General features: G+C 35.5%; 1 protein-coding gene across 1 annotated transcript in view; it reads right to left on the bottom strand.

Annotated features, from left to right (window-relative positions):
* KLHDC10 (kelch domain containing 10) overlaps positions 1 to 27,019 on the bottom strand; it is a gene marked incomplete at its 5' end in the record, with an annotated part of 47,611 nt that extends 20,592 nt beyond the window's left edge. The window contains 2 exons of the mRNA XM_005868970.2: positions 1,828 to 1,914; positions 26,983 to 27,019. Of these exons, the coding sequence (XP_005869032.1) occupies positions 1,828 to 1,914; positions 26,983 to 27,019 (124 nt within the window). The remainder of the gene's footprint in view (positions 1 to 1,827; positions 1,915 to 26,982) is intronic.
* Positions 27,020 to 27,021: the final 2 nt, after the last annotated feature.

Genomic DNA, 27,021 nt, shown 5'->3' with positions numbered 1-27,021 from the left:
AAAGAAGAGAAATCTAAGAAGGTGCAGGTGGGTCAACAGCATCAAACACTACGAACAGGTCAAAGAAGGTATGAACTAAGACAAGGCCACTGATTTAGAGGTGGTCACTGGTGACCTTGCTATTGCTAATACTGAGTTACCCTGCCTCATTCTTAGTACTGTCAGAGACCGCCTTTCTCAGCCATTGTTTGAGGCAATTTAGGGCTGACAAAATAATCAAAGGTATGAAACTTACCTGTGCTAATCTCCTTTTTTCCATGATTAAAAAATTGAAAAACAGAGAATACACAGAAGTAAATCCCACCATCCAGATATAACACTACTTCCTTTGTATTTTTTATGTTTATATTTGTCCAAAATTGATATATTAAATTGTATATCCTAATTAAGCAATTTCTTAATTACATTTTAAATTTAGTCAGCCTAACTTACCTTTCTCATTGTAAATCAATAAATTAACATTCTAATTTATAACACAAAAAAAGAAAAAGATGTTACAGAATTAAATGTGCCTGCTTGGCCACGTGTGTACACTATGTTCTTTTTGTCACAAAACACTAAAATTACCTCTTAATTTGTATCAATAAAATAATTTTTTGATGCTAAAGGGTAGCACACCACCCTAAGTATCTTATCTTGACCCATTTAAAATAGATTTTATTATTTTCAAGTTCTGGAATTTGGCTGTTAAAATAGGTAGGTACTAAAAACATCTATAGCAGCTGCAAGTTTTTTTTAGTTTTTAAAAATATAATCTCCAGTTAAAATCAGATACACTGATTTATAAGTAATTTAATAAAGTCTAAATTACAACATTAAGCATGCTTACCTGACAATTTGTTAATCTAGAAATAGTGTGAACCAGAGTTTTCAATTCTCTTCTGAAATTTTCTTTTTTCACTATGGAGTTATTTTTTTGTGGAAAAATATTAAAAATAGAAGGTATGTGGGGGAAAATGGGAGACATCTGTAATACTGTCAATAATGAAAATTTAAAAAATTAATAAATAAAAATAGAAGTAAGGATTACAAGGTCGAAGAATGTGAACATTTTTAAGGCTTTTGATACATAGTGGCAAACTAAATTCAAAAAGACTGTATTAAATTTACACCTTGTTTAATATATGAGCTTCATTTTCCCATAACCTTGCCAACACTGGGTATTCTTATTTTTAGTCTTTGCAAATCTAAGAGGTGAAAATGATATCTATTATTTGAATTATCATGCTTATAACAATAGTGAAATAAATATTTGTTCATATTTATTGAACTTTCTTTTTTTATCAACTGATATTCTTTTACCTATTCATGTTCTTTTACCTATTTTTCTAGTGGGCATGGGCATTTGTTTTTAAACTGTTGATTTATAAAATCTCTTTATATATTCATAATATTAACCATTTGTTACAAATACTTCCCCTTATATCTTTTTATTTATTATATTTTACTATAAGAGGTTTTTAATATTTTAGTCACATAAATTATTTCTTCCTTTGAATCATATTTAGAAAACTCTTTCCCACACCCATATTTTATAAATTACTCAAAGTTATTTTTAATATGGTTACAGTGGAATAATAGTGATATCAGTGAGATCATTTATTTCTATCATCTAATACACATTAAGTGATTCTAACTCCCTAAAACTTAATTACAATTCCAACAGTGGTCAATATGAAACACAGGCTTAAATTTGCTCTAGACTTATCTTATTCCAATCTTGGCTGTTTAGACAATTTTTAAAAACCAGAGTTTTGAGTTCATACAATTCATTCCAAGTTCCCTTCAACCCATATGAAGCACAGATCTCTTGCTAGTTACACCCACCTCTCAAAAACCTGTTAGGGATCCTTATGATGGGACAGGACTGAATGAAGCGCCTCCTAACAGGGTCCCATCGTATTTTCTTCTTACCTGTTACCACAATTATCAGCAATAAGTCAGACACATACAACACATGGCAAATAATACATAGTTACTGTAGTTATAAAGACAGAAAAACAGGAAACAAAACAATACTTGAATACAGAAAGAAGTGATGTAAAGTAGCATTTAACCCTGTTTTAGGAGTCAAAACAAAATTAAATTAATATTAAAGCAGTGATGAAAGTTTTCAGCTCATCCCCAAAAGAATACAAACAATTATGTGCACCATTTTCCATTTTTCAGAATTCTGGGTCAAAAGAACATGCATTCAATAATCACCAATGCCATCTTGTGGCAAAAATTCACCACAAGCTTTACAAACAGATTAGAAACCAAGACATTTTAAAAAGTCAGTGAATGTAAAAAAAAAAAAAAAGTACTGATTAAAATTAATGTAGGCTCCTGTTCTCTTCCAGGTTTGGCATCCTTTTATAAGTTTTATGGTTAAGAGGATAAAATAAAGGGCAACATTCTTTAAATATGAAATAATCTCTTGGTACTTCCATTGGCCAGGGCTGAAAGGATTCATCTGCCTTCCCAGGGAGCAAATTAGCTCCATCTTAATCCAATTAAAACTTGTTTTCTTACAAAATAAAAGAAAAATGGGAAACATTATAGAACTGTGAAATGGGTAATTTTGTTTCTACCCAAAATTTTGATAGCTCCCAAAGATAGCTCTAATTAGCAATAAAAACAATTAACATTTGTATAGAATTTAAAGTTTACAAAGAGCTTTCACACATTACCTCATTTGATCCTCACAACAATCATGTACAGATTCAATGGCCATTTCATTAAGTACCTGCTAGGCCTTGAGTCCTAGGCGAGGCTCTAGCACAGGGAAAGAAAGCTATGACTCCTACCCCCGAGAGCTCATGGCCTTGTGAGGAAGGCAGATGTCTAAACAAATAATTTCATTACAGTGAAGTAACTGCCAGAACTGGAGCTACAGAAACTCTTGGAGGAAGATATTATCTTATTTTACAAGTAAGGAAGCTAAAGGGAAATAAGTGGCAATGCCAGAGTCAGGATTCAAACCCAGGTCATCTGACTCAAGTATCTGCCTTCTCTCCACTACACCACACTTAACCTGTCTCAAATTTCTTAAAAAGCACATAGTTTTTGGTTTGGGCAATTGGAATATATTTAAATGCTCATCAGCAAGGTCTGCTTTGTTTACTGCAGTACATGTACATTGAGATACACAAATTCTGTGTAATTAAAAAATGGCATTACCTGCACTTGTGTACTTTTTGTGAAAAAGACAGGCTTGTGGGCAAGAAGAAATTTATTTTGCAAAAAGGGTTATCTTTTAATCCTCTATGTCTTTTAAATCAGTTGTTCTCAAATGTTGGTCTACAGAGCACTGATTGACTAAGGTGAAGATTCAACCGTCCAACACAAAATGAGAAAAATATGGATAAGGCAGTGAGTTTTTTTAAAAGCTAAAATGTTCCATTTAAAAACCTGTCCATTTTTCAGAGATTAGAAACATTTTGTTATTAAGCATTCTTTATTTTATGAGATGGAGGTTGTAGAAAATGGTAGTTAGTTTTGTTTTTTAATATCGTTTCTTGGAAAAATAGAAAATCTGCAAGCCTTGTGTATCCCCAAAATACATATATTTCTAAATTTACAGGTTTATGACATTCAAAAGCCTGTAAAACCACAGGTTTAAATCAATACAATATTTGTTGATTCCTCATAAATCCAACATTGTAAACCACAGACTGTCAAAGGATACGTAAGATGTATAAGAAACTTCCCTTGACCTCAAGAAGCTTATATTCTAATTAGGGAGACAAGACAGACACATAAAACAATTATATAGCAATACAAGACAGAATATAACAAGTGATTAGCTTAAAACTTGACATTTTTATGTACCAAAAGCATTAAAATGTACATACCCTTTTACCCAGCTATTCCACTTCTAGGAATTTATTCCTAAAGAAACAATCATAGATGCATGGAAACATGTAGGGACAAAGATATTCACTATAATATTATTTATGATGGTAAAAAGTTATAAATACTTTCAATGTCCAATGATAGGGAGGTGGTTAAGTATGTCAAATAAACATACTTAAATATGTTCATATTCTATGTAACACTAAAAAGTATATACAAGAATATTTACTAACATACAAAAACATTCACAATATACTGCAAATGAAAAATGCAAAGTACAAAATAGTACTCGATTATGACACCATATTAATAATGAAAAAATTATTTGTATATATTCATAAAAAATATAGGAAGCATATACACCAAATTTCAATTGTGGTTATCTTTGGGTGGTTATTATGAGTGCCTTTTGTTTTTTTCTCCTTAGTGCTGGTCTTTATTTTCCAAGTTTTCTTATTGAGTAGGCATTACTTTTGGACTGGAAGAAAAACAATACCATATTACTTTAATTTTGTTTTAAAGCTATGGTTTAAAAAAATACTATAAAGAAATATACTGAAGTGTTTACAGTGGTTGTGACTGGGATTGAGGGTTATCACTTCTTTTATAATATCCAAAAAGTCTATGACATATTGTTTTATACTGGAAAAATATTTTTTAAAATTTAGAATAACAGTGAGGGAATAACAATGAAAATTATTGAACCAAAGTTATAATAAAAATCCTTTTATGATGTTTTCTCAGAGCTCTGTCAAACATTTTTGGCCTGTTTTTCCCTTAGCAACCAATGTAAGTCTCTACAGGTATAGGCTAATGTTGCCTCTATAGAGGTTATTCAAACAATGAAAACACTGACTTCAGAACCCATGTTTTCTTCCTTCTCCCAAAGAGCAGAAAACAAGAAAAACCAGCAACATCACAAATATATGCCTTTCCAATTTCATGTAAATATATTCCTGGTCTGAAGTTTTATTTACTGAAGCTTTCATTGTTATGTATTTAAACCGCCAACCTTCATTTATGATTGCATCTACTCTTCAAAACAAAAACCATAATTTATTCAATCATTTTATAAATATTTCATTTTTTGCTAGATTTAAAAATTTTCTCTTTATTAGATTTATTTCACTAAAAATGATACAATCATTGACTGAATCAAGATGGTAGGCTAAGAACACTGCAAGCAAACTTCCTTTCCCCATTAACCCCACAAATAACAAAAATGCCATTTTTTAAAAAGTCAATCATCAAAAGAAACCAATGTCCTTAGTGAGCTAAAACTATGAGGAATCACTGAAAGATGAAAAGCTGATAGAATCAGTTTAAAGGAGGAAAACACAATCTTATATGCAAGTGGTTGGAGTCCTCAGTATAAACTAAGCCCAGAGGTGGAAGACAGCAGGAAGAACGAAAACAATTTACAGAATTTACAGCATAACTGGCTGGAGGGTAGCACGGAAGTCACAAAGCAGGTCAACCTCTCCCACCTGTTTTACCTCTTTGGGTCAAGCATTATAGAATAGAGGTGTAGAGGTGTCACCCTGCCAGGAAAAACAGTGAGTACTAACACTTGGATGAGAGAGACAGGACAGAGCCCTGGGTGGACATTAAGCCTGAGGCAGAAGTGGAGACACATTAAAGAAGACTGGTAATTGGTACACTCCATCTCACTGCATATTTCATCACTACCCACAATCAATGGATATCCGCTGCAATACACACTATCATATTCATAGGAGGCTAACCAGGACGCTCAAACAAAGATGAATGAGCACAAAACCAAGACTCGAACATGAAAAAGAGGCATTCGTGTCACAAATAGAACTCACACTTAAAGAAAGAGTCAATACATTAAATAGAATAAGACCTTAGATTAAGTACAATTAATATCTTCAGAGATAGACAAGATAACATTTATTTAAAATAAAATCAATTGGTCCTGGCTGGCATGGCTCGGTTGGTTGGGTGTTGTCCTGTGCACCACAAGGTTGCTGGTTCGATCCTGGGTCAGGACACATGCCCCGGTTTGCAGGCTAGATCCTAGGTAGGGAGCATGGAAGAGGCAGCTGATCGATGTTGTGCTCTCACATCAATGCTTTTCACTTCTTCCTTCTTTTCTCTCTAAAAAGCAATAAACTATTCTTTAAAATAAATAAGTGAATGAAATCAACTGGAACTCTTTGAAGTTAAGTTTTTATCACTGAACTAAAAAACTTAAATAAGGACTGAAAAAGAAGAACAAATTAAATTAGTAATCTGAAGCCAAGAAATTCACCAGAATACAGTATAGAAAGAAAAAGAAGTGAAAATCATTTTTAAATTTAATATGTAAAAGAGAATTGAGTAAGCTCTATCTATAGTTCAACTGCCTTTCTTGCAGAAATGCTAATCCTAAACTTCATATGGAAATATAAGGAACCCAGAAAACCAAAACAATCTTGAAAAATAACTAAACTGGAAGACTCACACTTCCTGACTTCAAAACTTACTATAAAAATACATTATACTGCCGAAACCGGTTTGGCTCAGTGGATAGAGCGTCGGCCTGCGGACTGAAAGGTCCCAGGTTCGATTCCGGTCAAGGGCATGTACCTGGGTTGCGGGCACATCCCCAGTAGGAGATGTGCAGGAGGCAGCTGATCGATGTTTCTCTCTCATCGATGTTTCTAACTCTCTATCTCTCTCCCTTCCTCTCTGTAAAAAATCAATAAAATATATTTAAAAAAATACATTATACAAAACAATGTAGTACTTTCATAAGGACAGACATATATTAATGGATTAGAATTGAGAGTCCACAAATAAACCCTTAAGTCTATGGTCAATTGACTTATGACAAGGGTGACAAGACTATCCAATGGGAAAAGAATAGTCTTTCAACACGGTCCTGGGACAACTGGATATACTTTTAAACCTAGAATTATATATCTACTCAAACTCTCACTCAAGTGTGAGAGTACAATTAAGACATTTTTGAATCTACAAGGACGCAAAAATTTTGCTTCCCTCAGATTTCTGGTGAGAGAAATGCTCAAAGATACATATCTGGAATAAAAAAAATTAATCCAAAATAATAATCAAGGTACAAGAAGAGTAAAGCAGAGAAACCAGCAAAGCCTTTAAGTGTTGATTTGAAATAAAAAACAAAACACAATAGCTTACTAATATTCAAAAATACAATATATGATATTGACAGGAGTAATTTTGAGGGTAAGAAGAGAAGTTGGGAGAAGGGAAAGCAGGTGAATTATAAAGTCCTTGTCTTATTCAGAAGAAAGAAACAGAAACTGATTAATATAAATATCAATAGAAAACATAAATTAAAATATTAAGTAAAAAAGATTAAGAATATTAGATGGCTTCACTTCAAACATTTAAGAAGATATAATGCCTACTCTACACAAACACTTTTGGAGAATACAGAAACTCATTTGTGAGACTAGAAGAACCCTGATATCAAAATCCGATACAGACATAAAAATAATTGCAGGTCAACATCCTTATAGACATAGGCACAAAAATTCTAAACAAAATACTACCAAATCAAATCAAAGTTACGTAAAAAGGAGAAAACATCATGGCTAAGTGAAATTTATTCTAAGAATGTAAGGCTGACTTAACATTCAAAAATCAGTATAATTCACCTCATTGGCAGAATAAGGAAAAGAAACATATGATCCTCTCGATAAATATAGAAAAAGCATTTTATAAAATTCAACGCCAAGTAATTGTGGAAAAAAGAAATTTATGCTCACACAAAAACTTGGGCACAAATGTTCATAGAAGGTTCATTCATAATAACCAAAATCTGGAAACAACTTTCCAATGGATGCAAACTGCGGTACATCTATACTATGGCATTACTACTCAGTATCAATGAACTACTGATATGTGCAACAACTTGGATGGCTCTCAAGGGAATTATGCTGAATAAAAATAGCCAATTTCAAATGTTATATATTTTATGATTCCATGTGTATAACATTCTTGAGATGATAAAATTATAGAAATGGAGAACAGATTAGTAGTTGCCAGGGGTTGGCTATAAAAGGGTAACATGAGGGAGCCTTGTGATGGATTTGTTCTATATCTTAACTAGGTGGTCACACAAATCTACACCTATGATAAAACTGTTTAGAACACAATATATACACACACACACACACACACACACACACACACGCATGCGCACTTGTAAAACTAATGAAATCTGTGTAAAGTCAGTGGATGGTTGATTGGAGCGTCGACACCAAAAAGGCTGCGGGTTTGATTCCTAGTCAGGGGATATGCCTAGGTTGAGATGAGTACGGGAGGCAACCGATTGATGTTTCCCTCACATCGATGTATGTCTCTCTTTCCTCCCACCCCTTCCTCTCTCTCTAAAAATCAATAAAAACATATCCTCGGGTAAGGATTAAAAACATTTTTTAGGTTGATTTGCTGGTTACGTTCATTGTACAATAGTAATAAGATGTTATCATTTGAGGAAATTGGATGAAGAATATATAGATCTCTCTATTATTTCTTAAATTGCATATGAAACTACAATATCTCAAAGTAAAAACTATAAAAAAATTAAATAAAAAAAAATTGATGCTGCTGCCCTAACCGGTTTGGCTCAGTGGATAGAGCATTGGCCTGCGGACTGAAGGGTCCCAGGTTCGATTCTGGTCAAGGGCATGTACCTTGGTTGCGAGCACGTCTCCAGTGGGGGGCGTGCAGGAGGCGGCTGATCGATGTTTCTCTCTCATCGATGTTTCTAACTCTCTATCCCTCTCCCTTCCTCTCTGTAAAAAATCAATAAAATATATTTTTTTAAAAAATTGACGCTGATATTGGGCAGACTGCATTCAAAATGATATGTCTGAAACAATAAATATTTTAATAATGAGAACTATTGATAGAGAACACACTCTAAGAATTCTGACTTAGGTGGCTAGAGCTGTGGTATGGTCCTACCACTTTATACAATTCAGTATCTATAAAGAATTTCAAGAGAAGCAAACTAATACTGGATTTAGAATCACTGCACAATTGTGTGGACTGCTTACTGCACAAGAGCTCCACGCCAAGAGGCTAAGTGGGGGTGGGGGCTAAAATCCAGTCTGTACTCTACTCCCCAATGCACCTATAGCATTTATATCTACCTGAAAAAGGCATTTTTTAAAATGTTGCACAATGGTACACTTTGGGCTAACAGTGACCCACTTGTTAAGTAAATAACTTTCTTTTAAACATAAGAGAAATAATGTTTATTGGGTGTCTATTCCTAGCACTTGTATATACTCATTTTTAAATTTCTGCCTTTCAAAACAAGGAAATCTGAGCCCATATCTTAGTTCTGTTGTGCTGCTTGGGTATAGCTTATTCCTTAGGAGGCCTCAGTTCTTTCTCAAATCTTTTTGAAACAAAGTGTATAAATCAATACAAACTAAAATATGAGTTACAGTACTATATTGTTCTGTTATGGTTTAATTAGTCATGGCATTGTGTGTGTGTGTGTGTGTGTGTGTGTGTGTGTGTGTGTGTGTAAAAACAACTGCATTCCTTAATAATACTCTTCCAAGAACTTACTTAATCCTCACCACAACTCTATGAGATACATACTATAATGATTCACAATTTACAGATCTAGAAACTAAGACACAGAGAGGTTAAGTAATTTGCCCAAGGTCTCTTAACTAAGTGAAAGATCTGGGATTCAAACCCATGAAGTTTGGATCCAAATCACTCTTAACCACTCTACAATAATGCTCTTAGTCACAATTCAAGTTGGCACCTGAAAAACTGTCTAATAGAGGCATCTGATAAGATACTTGTTGAGTAAATAAATACAGAAGTAATGATTCTCAACCAAAGGTATAACCCTCCCAACCCCACAATGAAGTTGCTCTCATCTCCCAAGATTCTGTCTGGTCTTATCCCCCAATATACCATCATATTGCCACTTTATTAAGAATAAAAACTATAGTTATAAGACATTGTCACTAATGAAATAACTAATATTTCCCATCCTTTAAGTTTTTAAGAGTCAAAAAATGGTTAAGAACAACTGCTGGCAATGTGAACATGCACTCTGATTCTTTTAAGGGCCTTCAAGCTAGGGTGTGAGAAGCTGTTGACTGCTTACTGGCTTCTACGGTACTTCCCTAATGCACACACACAGGAAATGTATCTTTAGGGAGTTACATTAACCAAAGATCTTATTTGCATAGTAGAGGCCCAATCCATGCACCTGTGGGATCCCTCTGTCTGGCCTGCGCCCTCTTGCAATCTGGGGCCCCTGGGGGGAAGTCGGAGAGCCAGTTTCAGCCCAATCCCGCAGGCCAGGCTGAGGGACCCCACTGGTGCACAAATTCGTACACCAGGCCTCTAGTGAATACATAAATAAGTGGAACAACAAATCGATCTCTCTCTCTCTTCCTCTTTTTCTCTCCCTCTAAAAAGTCAGCAAATAAAAAATTAAAATAAAATAGCATCATCATGTTCTTTTCTTTTTGTTTTCATTCACTGATTTTTTCTTTGAGAAAAAGAGAGAGAAATATCAACTTGTTGTTCCACTTATTTATGCATTCATTGGTTAATTCTTATAGGTGCCCTGATTGGGAATCAAACCCTCAACCTTGGCATATTAGAATGATGCTCTAACCAACTGAGCTACCTGGCCAGGGTCTCATCACATTCTTAACCTTCGTGATGACTGCCAAGACTGAAATAAATTTTTAAATAAAGCCCCACCCTTTGGATCAGTTGTATCTTTTGAAAGACTAACTATAAATATACCATAAATTATATGTATACCAGATGGTCTCTAAAGCTCTAAAAATTATACAATTCTCAATGAAATCAGAAATTTTCCAAGCCCTAGTTGGTTTAGCTCAGTGGATAGAGCATCGGCCTGTGGACTGAAGGGTCCCGGGCTCAATTCCAGCCAAGGGCACATGCCCGGGTTGCGGGCTCAATCTCCGGTGCAGGAGGCAGCCGATCAATGATTTTCTCTCATCATTGATGTTTCTATCTCTCTCTCCCTCTCCCTTCCTCTCTGAAATCAATAAAGAAATATATTTAAACCAAGAGTGGTTCAAAACTTTGGAAAACATTTAGAGCAAAACCATCTTCTCTTAAAAAAAAAAAAGGAAGAAATGTTCCAAGAATATAAGAACTCACCTAGTGCAATGGTTCCAGAGATGCTAGATTAACAGGCTCATTGCAAGCTTATTAAAAATAATAATAATTAGCCCCAGACAGTGTTGCTCAGTGGTTAAAGCATGGGTCCTAGCTTTAAAAGGGTTGAAGGTCCAATTTCCAGTCAAGGGCATGTACCTAGGTTTCAGGTTCCATCCTTGGCCCCCGTTGGGATGAGTGCAGGAGGCGACCAATCAATGTGTCTCTCTCACATTGATGTTTCTCTCTCTGTGTCTCTCCTCCCTTCCACTCTCTAAAAATCAATGGCAAAATATCCTCAGGTGAGGATTAACAAAACAAATAAACAAAAAAAAATCAATGGAAAAAGTATCCTTGGGCAAGTAGTGACAAAATAACAATAATAACAATAATAAAAACAAAAAGCAGATTTCCAAGTCCAACCCAGTAGGTCTGGAATATTAACTTTGGTGGGGAATCAGGTTCCACTGAAACTAGTAAAAATCATTGGCTCTCTCTCCAGAAAAATCCATATATACTCACAATTTTACATATGATAAACCAGCCCCAAACTCATGAATTGCTGGACCCAGGTTAAAAAATAAAAAAAGAATTTAGACCCAGAATTTTATGGTTATTTTCAAAAGGGTAGTTAAATGGAAGAGGAATAAATTTATTCCATATTCTACCAGATGACAAAGCTGGGAGAAACTCGTAAAAGTTGCAGTTGAGTTTATGGCAACTCTTTGTAATAATTAAAGCCAACAAATAATCTGACAGTTCTCTTAAAGCAACAAGCAGGTTGAAATAAGTAGACTTCTTTAAAATGAAGGTTTAGCCCCTGGCCGGGTAGCTCAGTTGGTTAGAGCACCGTCCTGATATACCAAGGTTGTAGGTTCGATCCCAGGTCAGGACACATACAAAAATCAAACAATACATGCATAAATAAGTAGAACAACAAATTGATGTTTCTCCTTCCCCTCTTCTCTCTCTCTAAAATAAATTTAAAAATAAAATAAAAGTTTAAAAACAAAAAGATTAGAGCTATTATGGAAAGAACTCCCCACACTGGATAGAAGTAGGGCAAGATGACTTCCGAGATCTTTCAATTTTAACATTTTATAATCCTAAGGAGTTTTAGAAGAAGAAGAAGAAAAAGGAAAAATATAAAAATTTAATTTTAAACCTTCTTTTTTACTGCTTAAAGGTTGTTTTGTGTTGAAGATTTTTTAAAAAGACTGCCTGCATTTGTATTCTGTGTGTAGTTGTGTCAATGTGCCTGTCTTGAAATGTAAACTATTGCCAAAAGATGTTTTTAATTTAATATCACCTCCTTACTTTTTATCACCAGCAAAACTTTATTCTTTAAAAGAATAAGTATAGAAAACATCCTACAACCCTACAAAATAACCCTATCAGTTTCCTTACTAACAACTAAAATTTGTATCCTAATTATACTGAAATAAAATTTATAGTAATCACCCACTCAAGAATCAGAGTACAGCCCTGACTGGTTTGGCTCAGTGGATAGAGCATCAGCCTGCGGACTGAAGGGTCCCGGGTTCAATTCCAGTCAAGGGCATGTAACTTGGTAGCGGGCACATCCCCAGTGGGGGGTGTGCAGGAGGCAGCTGATCAATGTTTCTCTCTCAATGATGTTTCTAACTCTCTATCCCTCTCCCTTCCTCTCTCTAAAAAATCAATAAAATGTTTGGGGGGAAAAAGAATCAGAGTACATTGTTTCGTCTTTTCGTGCTTCTTGGATTTCTTGCACTCTAACTTTAGTATTCAGAGAATAACCTCTCTTCTAAAACATCCCTGAGGGAGAGAGAAAGAGAGAGGAAAGACTATGTATTAAGTAAATGTAGACGTAGGAGACTAAATATGAAAAACAGACTTTTAATCGATACATTTTAACAATGCCTGATGAACTAAAATTTTGCAACCACCCTCCTTTAAGGAGCACCAAAGATGGGTAGCTCTATAGACACAGAGCCTTCCCTATTTCTGTAAGTAAAACTAAGGAACTAAGCAGAAGGAAATCCTCAAATTCTAATGCTAAATGATTATACTGAGAAATGTCATTTATTACTTTTACTACTCATTCTGTTCCTTGATTAAAACTAGAAAAGTAATCAGTTTTGAAAGTGAAAACACAACTGTTCTTTATGAATTCACTTCCCCTTATCTCAAGTCACCACTTTCTGTTGGCAAATGCAATATCTTTCAAGGCAATACCCAGACTTAACTAAAGGTAATAAAAGCTTGTGTTAGAATAATTCTAGCAAAAGGCAACAAGGCATTCACTAAACAACAATTTTTTAAACAGTTTTTTTGTAATTGATTTCAGAGAGGAAGGGAGAAAGAGAGAGATAGAAACATCTGTGATGAGAGAGAATCATGGATCACTGCCTCTTGCACGCCCCACACTGGGGATCAAGCCCACAACCCGGGCATGTGCCCTGACCAGGAATCGAATCCAGACCTCCTGGTTCATGGGTCAACATTTTAACCACTGAGACACACTGGCCAGGCTCAACTTTGAATGCATGATATTTTAAAAACTGTTTTAAAAACTCTAATATTTAAAAACAAGCTACTCTAAAAAATTGATAATAATTCTGTTAATGTAACAAGCAGAGAGCCAATAAAAATATCTTAAATGCAGAACTAAAAAATGTCAGATACGAATACTGCCAAAGTAAACATGATGTCTAGTAAGACATCTGTAGGAAGCATTATATTCGGAAAGAACAGCTATTCAAAGGGTAACATTTGTCAAAGGATAACATTTCACATCTATAGATGGAGAGATAAGTTTCAAACTTTAAATCACAATTGATCAGAAAAATTGATATAGTTTTAAGAAGTTATTTCTCTTCCTGAAAGGTTTTCTCAATATTTTGTTTTGCATATGCATGTGTATTTAAAGCTAAATATATTACCTCTTTCTAAAGTACCAAGTTTAGAGTGCACTTTAGAAATTTCATATTCCTCCATCAGGTTTGTGGGGTTTTGCATGTTTTAAGGAATGTGTTTTATGTGACACCAAGATGTTTGTGGTTAGCGTTTGATCAATAACACATCTGATTTAAATTAACTGAGTTGACAGTTTGTTGAAACCATATGGCAGGAGCTACTATGGGTAAAAAGGGAAATAACTCAAAAAAAGTACCATTCAACTCCAAAGATTACTTATTTCACTTTTTTTGCTAGTTATCATACTTCTAATTTTACTATCTAGTCTTATAGACAATTCAATTATCATATCTTACATAAAGCTTGGAGCAAATTCACTAACAATATAGCAAATATAAAAGGGAAGTGCATGAGATCAGGCTGGACTCTAAATGCAACAGGAAGCCACTTTTGAGCTGGGAAGCAATAATCCTAGCTGTGCTTTCGAAGATAATTCTTTTTCAGCATAGAGGAAAAGGAAGACTGGGAATAGGAAACGAACACTGGGAATGACAGAAACATTATTAGTATATTCCAGGTTAAGGCAGTGGAGGCCTGAATTACAGTAATATCAGAAAGAACTGGGAAAGACAGGCAACAAAGAAGAGCACAACACAATGGTGACGCTCATGGACCTTAGAACTACACTGATCATGTTCAGATCCTGGCTCTGTCCCTTGCTAGCTATATGGCCCTCAGCCTCAGCTTCCTTCTCTATAAAAAGAGACAATAACAGTCAGTTATGAGTAAAGGTTTATAGCTAGTGATATTATTATGGGGATAAAACATAAGTACTTAATGATTAGCTGGATGGGAAAAGTTGAGTAAAAGGAATAAATATATATGTGAGTTTTTAAGTTCTATAACTTGAAGAAAACTTTAAAAACACAAATACTAAAGAGTAAGTTGGCAATACTTATCACTATGTATTGCAGCAATGTTTTTAAATGGAAGAACAGAAACAATCTAAATAACTATCATTTGTGTGGCTGGTAAATTATTGTACATCCATATAATGCAATACTGTTAGCCATGAAGAAAAATCAGATCAATCTAATGTGCTAATAGAGATCAATCTCCAAATTATATTTTTAGTTAAAAAAAAAAGACAGGTTCAGAAAAAATACTTTATGTTGTACTCTAATTTGTTTAAAAGTAAAGATGTCATATACCTATATGCATATATGTGCACATTCTATTTCTGAAAAGATATGCCAGAAACTCTAATAGATGATACCTCTGGAGTGAGACTACAGAACTAGGGATCTAGGGTATAAAGGAGATTTTGTCTTCCCGGTATACTTTTTTAATGAAAATATGTTTTTATTGACCTTTAAAGATAGAGGAAGGGAGAGGGAGAGAGAGAGAAACCTCAATGAGAGAGAAACATCAAATGGCTGCCTCTTGCAGGCCCCCTACTAGGATTGAGCCCACAACCCGGGCATGTGCCCTGACCAGGAATCCAACCTGCAACTTTCGGTAGACAGGACGATGCCCAACCAACTGAGTCACACCAGCCAGGTCAAGTTGTTGTTGTTTTTTTAATCTCTCCCAACCTATCTTATTCAAAGAATTTAAGGCAACTATTTGTTGCAAATATTTCTACATAATGGATATATAAAATGAAAGAAATAAATTATAAGGGGTAAAGAGTGGTAAACAAGAGATATAGGGTAAGGAGGAAAAATTGACAAGATTTTGGGAACAATTAGATAAGGAATAAGCAAAAAGAAGAAATTTGACCACATTTTCAAGTTTCTGGCTTGAGTCACTAAATTGATGAGATAGACATTAAATCAGTCAAGATAAGAAGCACAGAAGAACAGATATGGCGAAAAAGAGCATAAATTTGTTTTTGGACATGTTGAATTTAAGGTACTCATCAGTCACTTGGGTGGCAATGTCTAGTAGCCATTGGCAAACAGGCCAGGAAAAGAGGTCTGGGTTGGAGACAGATTTGGGCATGGTCAGGATATTATGATGTCAGCGATGGAAAATAGAGTAAGAAAAACAAACAAACAGATATACTCTCAGATACCAATATTCAGGGCAGATAAAGGAAAGCTAATGACAAGTTCAAGAAATAAAAGGATAACTAAGAGCTCTTTTAAAACAGAGACTTTGTCTAATCATTGTGTATTGCCAGGCTCTACTAAGGAGGTAGTCAAAACAAAATCTAGACAGGTTGGATAGGATGAAGACTAAGCGGTCTCTAAAGGATTTAGTAATTGGGAAGTTATTACCTTAGCAAGAGCACTTGAGTAGAACGATGGAGGCAGAAGTGAGACTACAATAGATTGAAGAGAAAAAAGAAGAAGAAATTAAAATAAACAACAGACTATTTTTTTCTGAAAGCTTGGCTGTGAAGGCAAGAAGTAAAATAAGACACTGTCTCGGGAAAAAAACCTTACTCATGTGATAAGTTGAGAAGAAACAGATTCAACTTGATAAAATAACAGAAAATATAAACACGTGTTTATGAGTAAAGCATGTAAATATAGAAGTTTTAAGAGAATCCCGCTGCTACTAGTTATATATAGTTTTTACATAGTATTAAACAAAACATTCACTGATAAAGAACTAAAAAGAAAACAATATCAAAATGTTGATATAGTTGTCTTTACGTGGAATTACTACAGATGATTTTCCCTTGTTTCAAGTTTTCAACATTTTACAAATTTTAATGAGCTTATATTCCTTTTATAGAGGTGGTTATAGGGGTTGGAAGACAACGAGCTTTACCAAAATTAATGATGTTTCAAGGGCAGAAAAGATTTAAGATATTTTAACTCAAGGAAGACAGACAATAGTAAGAGATAAAATATAAGCAGGCAGAAAGCAGAAAAGAAATAGAAGGGAAAAATAAAACCAACACAGAAGTGAAATCTCATTGCAGGTAATACAAAGGAGGACAAACACTGCTCAAAACATAGTAAGGGCCGAAACCGGTTTGGCTCAGTGGATAGAGCATCGGCCTGCGGACTGAAAGGTCCCAGGTTCGATTCCGGTCAAGGGCATGTACCTTGGTTGCGGGCATATCCCCAGTGGGAGATGTGCAGGAGGCAGCTGATCGATGTTTCTCTCTCATCGATGTTTCTAACTCTCTATCTCTCTCCCTTCCTCTCTGTGAAAAATCAATAAAATATATTTTTAAAAAAACAAAAAAAAAACATAGTAAGGGATATGGACGACAGGACTAAGAAAGGCAAACGAGATATAAATGAACTCTGAAAACCATAAATCATTATTGAAAGAATGAAAGAAGACCTAAATAAATGGAAAAACTTCCCATGTTCAGGTATTGGAAGACATAACATTATTATTATACTCCTGAAAATGATGTGCATATTTAACACAATCCCTATAAGAATCCCAGCTGAGTTCTTCAAATTGGCAAGCTGATTCACAAATTTAAATGGAATTGCAAGGGACCCAGGGTAGCCAAAAAACCCTGAAAAAGAATAAAGTAGGAAGACTCACACTTTCTGACTTCAAAATTTTCTACAAAGCAATGGTAATTGAGGCAGTATAGTATTGGCACATGGATAAACATATAGAGCAATGGAATAAAATTGAGAGTCCAGAAATAAACTACTATATGTTTATGGTCAACTAATTTTTTATAAGAATGCCAATGGGAAAAGAATAGTATTTTCAACAAACAGGGCTGGGACAATAAGACAGCAGGTTGAGATAACCCTTACTTCACAAAAGCATGAAAACTAACTCAAAATGAATCAAGACATAAATGTAAGAGCAAACTATAAAACTATAAAAAAAACCCACAGGTAGGTCTTCATGATCTTAGATTTGGCAAAGGATTCTTAGATCAGACACCAAAAGCAAGAATCACAACCACAAAAGTAGATAAATTGGGCTCCATCAAAATTTAAAACTTTTGTGCTTCAAAGGACACAATTAAGAACATGAAAAGACATGAAAAAAAATTCACAAATCATATATCTATAAGGGACTTATATCTTGAATTTATAAAGACCCCTTACAGTTCAATAAGAAAAAGACAAGTAATCCAATTAAAAATTAGCAAAGGATCTAACAGACATTTCTCCAAAAAAGACATAGAACTAGTGAACAAGCACATGAAAAGATGCTCAATGTCAATTACATCTCAAAAAATCTGGAAAAGCCCAGCCAGATGTGGTTTAGTGGTTGAACATCGACCTATGAACCAGGAGGTCACCAGTTAAATTCCCAGTCAGGGCACATGCCTAGGTTGCAGGCTCGATCCCTAATAGGGGGCGAGCATGAGGAAGCCGGTCAATGATTCTCTCTCATGACTAATGTTTTTATCTCTCTCTCCTTCTCCCTTCCTCTCTGATATCAATTTTATAGATAGATAGATAGATAGATAGATAGATAGATAGATAGAGAATCTGGAAAAGAAAGAAGAAAAAAGAAAAGATGTTCAACATTATCAGTCATCCTGCAAATGCAAATAAAAAAACTACAATAAGATGCCACTTCATATCCACTAGGATGGTTAAAATGAAAAAGTCAGATAACAGCAAGTATTGACAAGGATGTGGAGAAATTGGAATCCTCATAACACTGCTGGTAGGAATATAAAATTCCAGCTGTTTTGGAAAACAGATTGGCAGTTCCTCAAATGGTTAAACACTGCATAGAATTACCATATGACTGAACAATTCTACTCCTAGATATATACCTGAGAAATAAAAACATATGTCCACACAGAAATCTGTACACAAATGTTAATAGCACCATAATTCATAATAGCCCAAAAGTGGAAACAATGTAAATGTCCATCAATGGATAAATGGATAAATAAAATATGGCATATCCATACAATGGAATATTATTTAGCCAAGAAAAGGAATGAAATACTGATACTTGTGATGAACTTTGAAAACAATGTATAAAGTAAAAGAATGCAGTCACAAAGGATCATATAATATATGACTCCATTCATATGATAAATAGGGAAATCTATAGAGACAAAAAATAGATTACTGGTTGCTTAAGGCTGGGGAGGGAGGTAGGTAGGGGGTGGGCAGGAGGATAAGGAAGTGACAGCTAAAAGATATGGGGGTTCTTTTTGAAGTGATGAGAATGTTTTAAAATTGCACATATCTACCCTAGCTGGTATTGCTCAGTGGATAGAGCATCGGCCTGCAGACTGAAGGGTCTTGGGTTTGATTCCAGTCAAGGGCATATGCCTGGGTTGCTGGCTCAATCCCCAGTCGAGGGGGGGGGGGCAGCCAATTAATGATTCTCTCTCATCATGGATGTTTTTATCTTTCTTTCCCTCTCGCTTTCTCTCTGAAATCAATAAAAATATATTTTAAAAATAAATAAAATAAAATTGCACATATCTGAATTGTACACTTTAAATGGTAAGTTGGATGGTATGTGAATTATATCTCAATAAATCTATTAAAAATATAAATGGAAATGTTCAGAAAAAGTTTAAAAGGATTAACTACTCTTGTGCTATAGAAAACAAATCAAAAATGGAATTGCAAACCATTTATAAAATAACTACAACTATAACCCACAGGACACAACTACAGCACCATACAAAAGAAATCATAATTTAAATACCTGGAAAGAATGAAAAGAACATTAAGCATACAACATAAGAAGAGAGAAAAACAATCACAAAACAAAAAATAAAGGAAGGATTTAAAACAATGAAAGAAAAAATTAATAAATAAAAAGAGAAAATTAATTTTAAAAATCCAAGAGCTGGCTCTAAACAAGAAAAAGGGGCAAGGCCTCACATGTACAAAATAAGAAGTGATAGTGAGTAAAGTGATAATGTAATCAAAGACACAAGAATTTTTTTTAACTCATAAAAGGATATCTTGCTCAACTTCACACAAATAATTTTGAAAACTTGGATGAAATAGATTATTTTCTAGGATACTAGTAATATAAATTATCAAAGCTTCCCCCAAAAGATATAAACCTTAAGCAGTTAAAGTATCACAGAAGTAGAGATATTGCCAAAGAGCTACTATCTCCCCAAAATACTCAAGGTCAAATAATTTCATGGGCAATTCAACCAAACCTTTAACTTCAATACCATTTAACCAGAGAGGGAAAGAAAAGGGGGAAAAAGCATAGAAAAAGAAAGAAAAGTTTGAAGTTATTTTTATGCAAGTGGCATAATTCAACAAAGATAAAACACAGAAAACTACAAGCAATTTCGCTTATGAGGAGAGATGCAAAATTTCTGAATAAAGTTTAGCAAACAGAACCAAGCAATATATTTAAAACTAGAGGCCCAGTGCATGGATTCGTGCACCAGTGGGGTCCCTCAGCCTGGCCTGACCCCTCTCGCAATCTGGGACCCCTTGGGGGATGTCGACTGCTGGTTTCGGCCGATCCCTGCAGGCCAGGCCAAGGGACCCCACCGGTGCACAGATTGGGCCTCTGCTATGCATATAAGATCTTTGGTTAATCTCTTCCCACCCTCCCTACTCCCCACTTCCCTCTGAGATTCATCAGTCTGTTCCATGTTTCCATGCCTGTGCGTTGAGCGTCTGCCCCCTGGTGGTCAGTGCATGTCATAGCTACTGGACAAATGGTTGCTTAGGCTTTTATATATATAGAATATATAGATAATACAGAATGACAGAGTGAATGGATTAAGGAATACAAGGATGGTCCAGTAATAGTAAATCTATTAGTACAATTCACTACAATAGTAGATCAAATGAGAAAAATTACCTTAGTTCTCATAGGGGCTGAAAAGGCCTTTGACAAAATTTACTTCCATATTAAAAAATCTGAGTAAAATGGTAACAGCTGACTACTTTCACATGATAAATATGTATATTTTAATCTAAAGTCAGGCCAAAGCTTAATAGGAAAACACTAACAATATGCCATTAAAATCAAGAATAAGACAAAGATCCACTACTATCTTATTGTTTAATATTTTTGGGAAGTACTAGACAAATCAATTTGATAAAAGAAATGAGTTTTAAAATTGTTAAGGAGGAGATAAAATATCTTTATTTGATAATTTTATAATTATTTAACTATAAAACCCAAGGAAAACAACTCTCTTATTTTTTCTTAAAGATTTTTTTAATTGATTTTTAGAAAGAGGAGAGGGAGGGGAGAAAGAAACATCTATGTGGGAGCAAAACATCTATTGGCCACCCCTGTATGCCCCCTCCTCCCAGGGATCAAGTCCTGGGCATGTGCCCTGACCTGGAATTAAATTGGCAACCTCTCGGCCCAGCTAGTGGGGTTCGCTTTTTTAATGTCGACCCAGGAACCAAGAGGTCACTTGTTCGATTCCTGGTGGGGGCACCTGCCCAGGTTGCGGACTCCATCCCCAGTAGGGGCACCTGCCCAGGTTGCAGACTCAATCCCCAGTAGGGGCACCTGCCCAGGTTGCAGACTCAATCCCCAGTAGGGGCGTGCAGGAGGCAGCTGACTGATGATGTTCCTCTCTCATCGATGTTTCTATCTCTCAATCCCTCTTCCTACACTCTCTTTAAAAATCAATAAAACATATTTTTTAAATAAATAAATAAACTGGCAACCTCTTCATGCACAGGAGGACACCCAACCAAATGAGCCATACTGGTCAGGGCAACAACTATCTTTCTATTACTATTTACAGAAAGTATTATAATTCCAAAGGTATCTATGTACAAATTAATACTCAGAAATTAATAGCATTCCTATATTCAAACAAGATAAAAGACATAATAGAAGTAGAAACAACAACAAAAAGAGAGAAAATACCAAGGAATAAACAAAACAAGAAATGTGAAAGATCCATATGAAAAAAAATTTAAATCTTATTGTGGGATGCAAAAGAAAACTTGAACAATAAAAAATGAATATATACCCTGTTCTTGAACAGAAGATTGAACCTCAAGTAGATGTCAATTATATCTAAATCAATCTATAAATATAATGCAGTACCAATAAAAATACTAACAGGATAGGGTAGGGTAGTTTGATAAACTAATTTTAAGTTTTATGGAAAAATAAACAAGCAAGAATATCCCTGGGAAGTAGAATGAGAGAGGACTATAATCAAAGAATGAAATCATTAGGTATAAATAGGTAAACTAATCAATGAAACAATAAAAGTCCAGTAGAAACCAAAATTATATGTAGGAACTAAGTACACTTATAGACAATATTTCAGTGGTGTGATAAGTGGGTAGCCACCTGGAAGAAAAGTGAAGTTGGATTCCTATACATCTCTACACTCTACACAACTTTTATTTTGTATGGATAAGTGCATTTAACTTAAAAATAAAATTATAAAAGTATCAGGGGGGAAAAACAAGAATTTTAATTTTAGTTAGAAATAATGTTGAAATAGGGAAGACCTATCTTATGACACAAAACTTAAAATCCAAAAGTGATTGATAATTACCACTATAAAAATTTTTTCATTTCTTTTAAAGTTATACACTATTAAACAAGTCAAAAGCCAAGTGACAAACTGTGGAAAATGTCTGCAACATGTAACAAAGACCTCAAAAACATTTCCTAAGAACAGAGTTCCCACAAACAGGATTAAACATGCCAATAGAAAAATGAACAAAAAATACATATCCAGATGAATAAAAAATATAAGCAAATGCTATAAATAAAGGAAAAAAATATGGTTCTTATACCTATTGAAAAGATGAAAAAAAAAGCATACCTATTACATTGGCAATTTAAAAAAGTTTGATAACCTACTCTGATACCAAGGGTATGGGAAGTCAATACTCCAACACCAATAGTGGAACATAAACTGGTACTACCTCTGTGGAGGGCAATTTGACAAAATCTATCAAAATTTAAATAGTACAAACAACAACAACGACAATAGAAAAAATTTTTTAAATAGTACATATCCTTTGACCTGCAATTGAACTTCTAGGAATATATCCTAAAGACAGACTCACTCAATGTACAAAATTATATATGCACAAGAATATTCATTGTATCATCATTTGCATTAGCACAACTGTATACATTTTAAATGCCCAGCCAAACAAAGAAATGCTACCATCCTCCCTCCTCTCCTCCCAACCCCACATCTCTCTGGCAAGCATACACAAAAAAATTTATCACTGGTTGCTTCTAGGAAGGAAGCCAATTAGCTGAAATCAAAACTAGAAGGAAAACTTGCCTTTTAACACATGCTCTTTTGTATCATTTGGATTTTATATCACAAACATATATCACATTTTAAAACCTTAAGATTTCAGTATTATTTTTACCCAGCTTTACCAATTGTTACATTTTCCCGCCTCCTTTTTTAATCCATTTTCTAATTCCTACATTACCAATGTTTTAACTGTTTCCCCAGCTAATACTGTACATGGTATTTAATCAAACTCACAATTAATCTTAACTTGGGTTCCATTATCCCCATCATTTCCTTGCTCCAGAGCTCTACCACTGCATCTCCTCTACAAAAAGCTCTGTTCCCTATTCTTTGCGTGTATGGAGATGGTGAGTTAGTAAAAACCCAGGACCAAGAAGCTATGAAATTCCTTGGCCTATGGGGCAAACAGTCACTACTCTATTTTAAGAGACAGCAAAAAGAAGAGGCTGCTCAAACAAGGTTTCACAAAATATCACTTGTACTGTCACTATGGAGAGTCTAGTCCACTATTTTTATGTTTAAGAACTTGATTTTTATCCATGTGTCCAGAGTCAGTGGAGCCTATAGGGCAGGGGTGGGGAATGTCTGGCTCAAGGGCCGTAGAAGGCCCTCAAAATCATTCGGTCTGGCCCTGCCAAGGCATTAGGGGTGAGTTAATTAAATGTTTGACCACAGGCTCATTTTTAAGTTGATAATTTTGTATGGCCCTCAAATGATGTTATAAATATCAAATGGCCCTTGGCAGAAAAAAGGTTCCCCTCCCCTGCTCTAGAGGAATGAACCAAATCAATCAAATTGAATTCACAAGAAACTAATTGCTTACACATGCCAATGTGTTCATTTAGAATTTAAGAATATACATGTATGTAAGTAGTTATGTGTATACACATATATCACTTGAAGTGGGTATATATACAGGTGTGTTCCCTAAAAAGGTATACACATTTTAACAGCTGATAGCTCAATTGATGTTTCTTTGTTTTCAGATTTAATCCACTGGAATTAATAATGGTAGCCAAAGTGTGTATACATTTTTTGGACACCGTGTGTGTGTGTGTAGAGTATCAATTCATGCATATCAAGGAATCACACACAAATGGAAAGTATACCCAGGTAACCACATGGTGCTATGAGTGTGTATAGGGAGAAAAGAATAAATCAGAAGGTCTGAGAAGACTTCCCTGAAAAAACAGTGTGGTCAAGCTGAGATCCAATGGAAGAAAGGTAAAAATAAAGAGAGAGAGAAAATGGTGAGCAAGAGGGTTCCTGAATGATGGGAGAGCGGGTGCAATGGCTCCATGGCAGAAGGGAGCATGATATGTCTAAGGAGGTGGGAAAAGATCAAAGGGCAAGACCTTATGATGTAGAGAGTTAACTACAAACTGTGTAGTGCCTTTTAGGCCATATTATGGATTTCTGCCTTATCCTAAAAGCAATGAAAAGCTAGCAAAGGGGTATAAACAGAGATGGCAACAGACGTGTGTTGGCAGAAGATCAGCATGCTTACGAATTGCGAGCAAGAGTAGAATCAGCAGACTGCTTAGAAAGCTACTGCAGGAGACCTACATGATAGATGATAGCAGCATGGACCGGAGTCAGGGCAGAAATACAATAAATAGGACTTTGTAACTGACTATACCCGAAATGCAAGGGAAAGGAAAATGTTAAAGAGGATGCCCAAATTTCAAATTTGCATCACAACATGGGTCAGGGTGCTATCACTGAAAGAGAGATGCTCCAGGAAGACCAGATGGTTCAGTTTTGTTTCACTGAGAGAGAGATAGAGGGGAGATGCACAAAACGTAAGAAAGGGATCTGGGTGCTCAGAATCTGGAAATCTTTGTAGAAAAGGATGAAAAATGGAAAATGGGGTTAGATTCAAAAGAAAGAGAACATTAGCTGCAAAAACTTAGACATCTATTTATTATAAGTTTATTTTTTACCTCCAGGGTCAGCCATAAAACAGGCCTAGACATTTCTATCCCTCCCCATCACCTAAAATCTTTTCAAACATCTCAAAATAATGGGGGAGGGTCAGCTTAAATGCAGTACTTAGGAAAAGAAAGCATTGGTGTGAAAGAATTTCAAAGTATATATTGCAATATCAGATGTTCCAATTCTGAGAATAAAGAAAAGACAGAGGCTGCCTACTTGGGGAAGAAAGAATGAGAAAAAGAAAGAGGTTGATGATCCCAGGGCCTGAATTCTCACAGTTTAAACACGTTTATCTTTACCTCTGGACAAACAGCCTTTCTTGGCCTTTGGTGCTAAGGGAATACAGAAATAATAGCTCCACACTGAGGCCCCTTATCAGAAATCGTGGCTTCCACTGCCACCAAGTGGTGGCAGTGAGGAAGTGCATCGACCAGGTTCTTGAAGCCCAGAAATGTCTCTATGAAGCCCATGGCATAATTAATCTAAGATCAAAGACCTAAAGATTTCAGTAGTAAAGGGCAAGCCGGTGATAGGTTTTGGTAAGAGACTTATCTTCTAATCTGTCAACACACAAAAATGTAAGTTTCTGCTATTAACTTGGGGTGTGGAAAAAAAGACTCCTGTTTTCTTTTTCATGTTAAAAAATCACATACCATTTAGTGACTGCAAAATACCCAATCTGATACTATCAACTCAAAACCAACTCCTGGTACATTACACACTTGACCATTGAATAGTATTTCAATGTTCATTTCAATGGCGCATTAAAAATGGGCTAACGTGTATCTCTGCCACACATCAATCACTGTATCACAGACAGAAGCAACTGTCTCATTGAATGTGCAAAATTCCCTTTGTTATCTTCAAATTAATCAAATAACAATTTTCGACCACTTAAAAGTACAAGGCACGATAATAAACACAATTCAAAAACCATCATGTTCTCAAAATCCATCAGCTACATATATCACTGATAAAACCAACTTCAACAGCATTCACACACAAAACACGGTGCATGATTAACGCATCATCATGAGAGTTCTCTTCGTGGTCAAAGAAAGCTTGCCCAATTCATATTTGACCTTCTGTGTGGCATTTACTTCCCTGCCCTCCTGCTACTACCCGGATCATTTTCTTATAAATATATAGTTTCACAACGGTCTGGACATACAGATCAACTGGACTTGTCTTTGTTTTTTTAAGGCATCTGAACTGGAGGAGATGGAATTGTGGGCCAAAACGTGAAAAATAGTCATACTGGGTACATTTTTCCAATTCTTAACCAGCTGTTTTTTATAGAGTAGACACGGCACAATTTTGTCAGTATGTTCTTGATCTTCGTTTTCTTCCCTTAAAAATCCAGTCTCACTATCCATTCTGCCTCTGGACATTCTAAAACATGAATAATGTAACTAGTTTTCCCTGATTCTCTTGGTTCTTCTGCTTCCCACCCACCTCCCAACAACCCCTCCACTCCACGCCTTTCTTGGTTCAGAATGCCTAACTTTTTTTTTTTTTTACACACTCGAGATGGTTTTTACAAAAATCACTCTTTGGAATGCTCTTCCCTCTTCTCTCCTCAATTTAGCACCCCTTGAAAAGACAATGTCCACAGCCAGAAGCCAGTGTCTTTCTTTTACAAGATCAAACTGCGGGAAAGGACGAGACTAGGAACCGAGTGAGCGAAACATTTGGGGATGTCAGTGAGACAGCGGGCTCTCCTTTGAAAAGAAAACACAACTCTCAGCACAAAGCTTTTGAACAGAGCAAAAATACCCCCCCCCCCCCCCACCTCCCCGTGTGCTCCTGTTCCCTCCCTGACCTCAGGGACACCTTTCCTTTTCTCTAAGCCCCGGCCCCTCGGAGATGTGTGGGGCCTGCCTTTCCTCCTCTCAAGGGAAAGAAAGCCAGGGAGAAAAGCAAAGGTAGCAGCCACCTGCCCGCCGCGCCCGCGAGCTGTCAGGGCCACGGGACCCCGTCCCACGACTCACCTGGCAGGTGCGGCCGTCCGGAGAGTTGCACGAAGCGGT

The sequence above is a fragment of the Myotis brandtii genome, unplaced genomic scaffold, assembly GCF_000412655.1.
Source record: "Myotis brandtii unplaced genomic scaffold, ASM41265v1 scaffold280, whole genome shotgun sequence".
Classification (NCBI taxonomy): domain Eukaryota; kingdom Metazoa; phylum Chordata; class Mammalia; order Chiroptera; family Vespertilionidae; genus Myotis; species Myotis brandtii.
Note: the sequence above shows the minus strand (reverse complement) of the source record. Positions and strands in the feature narration are given on the sequence as shown.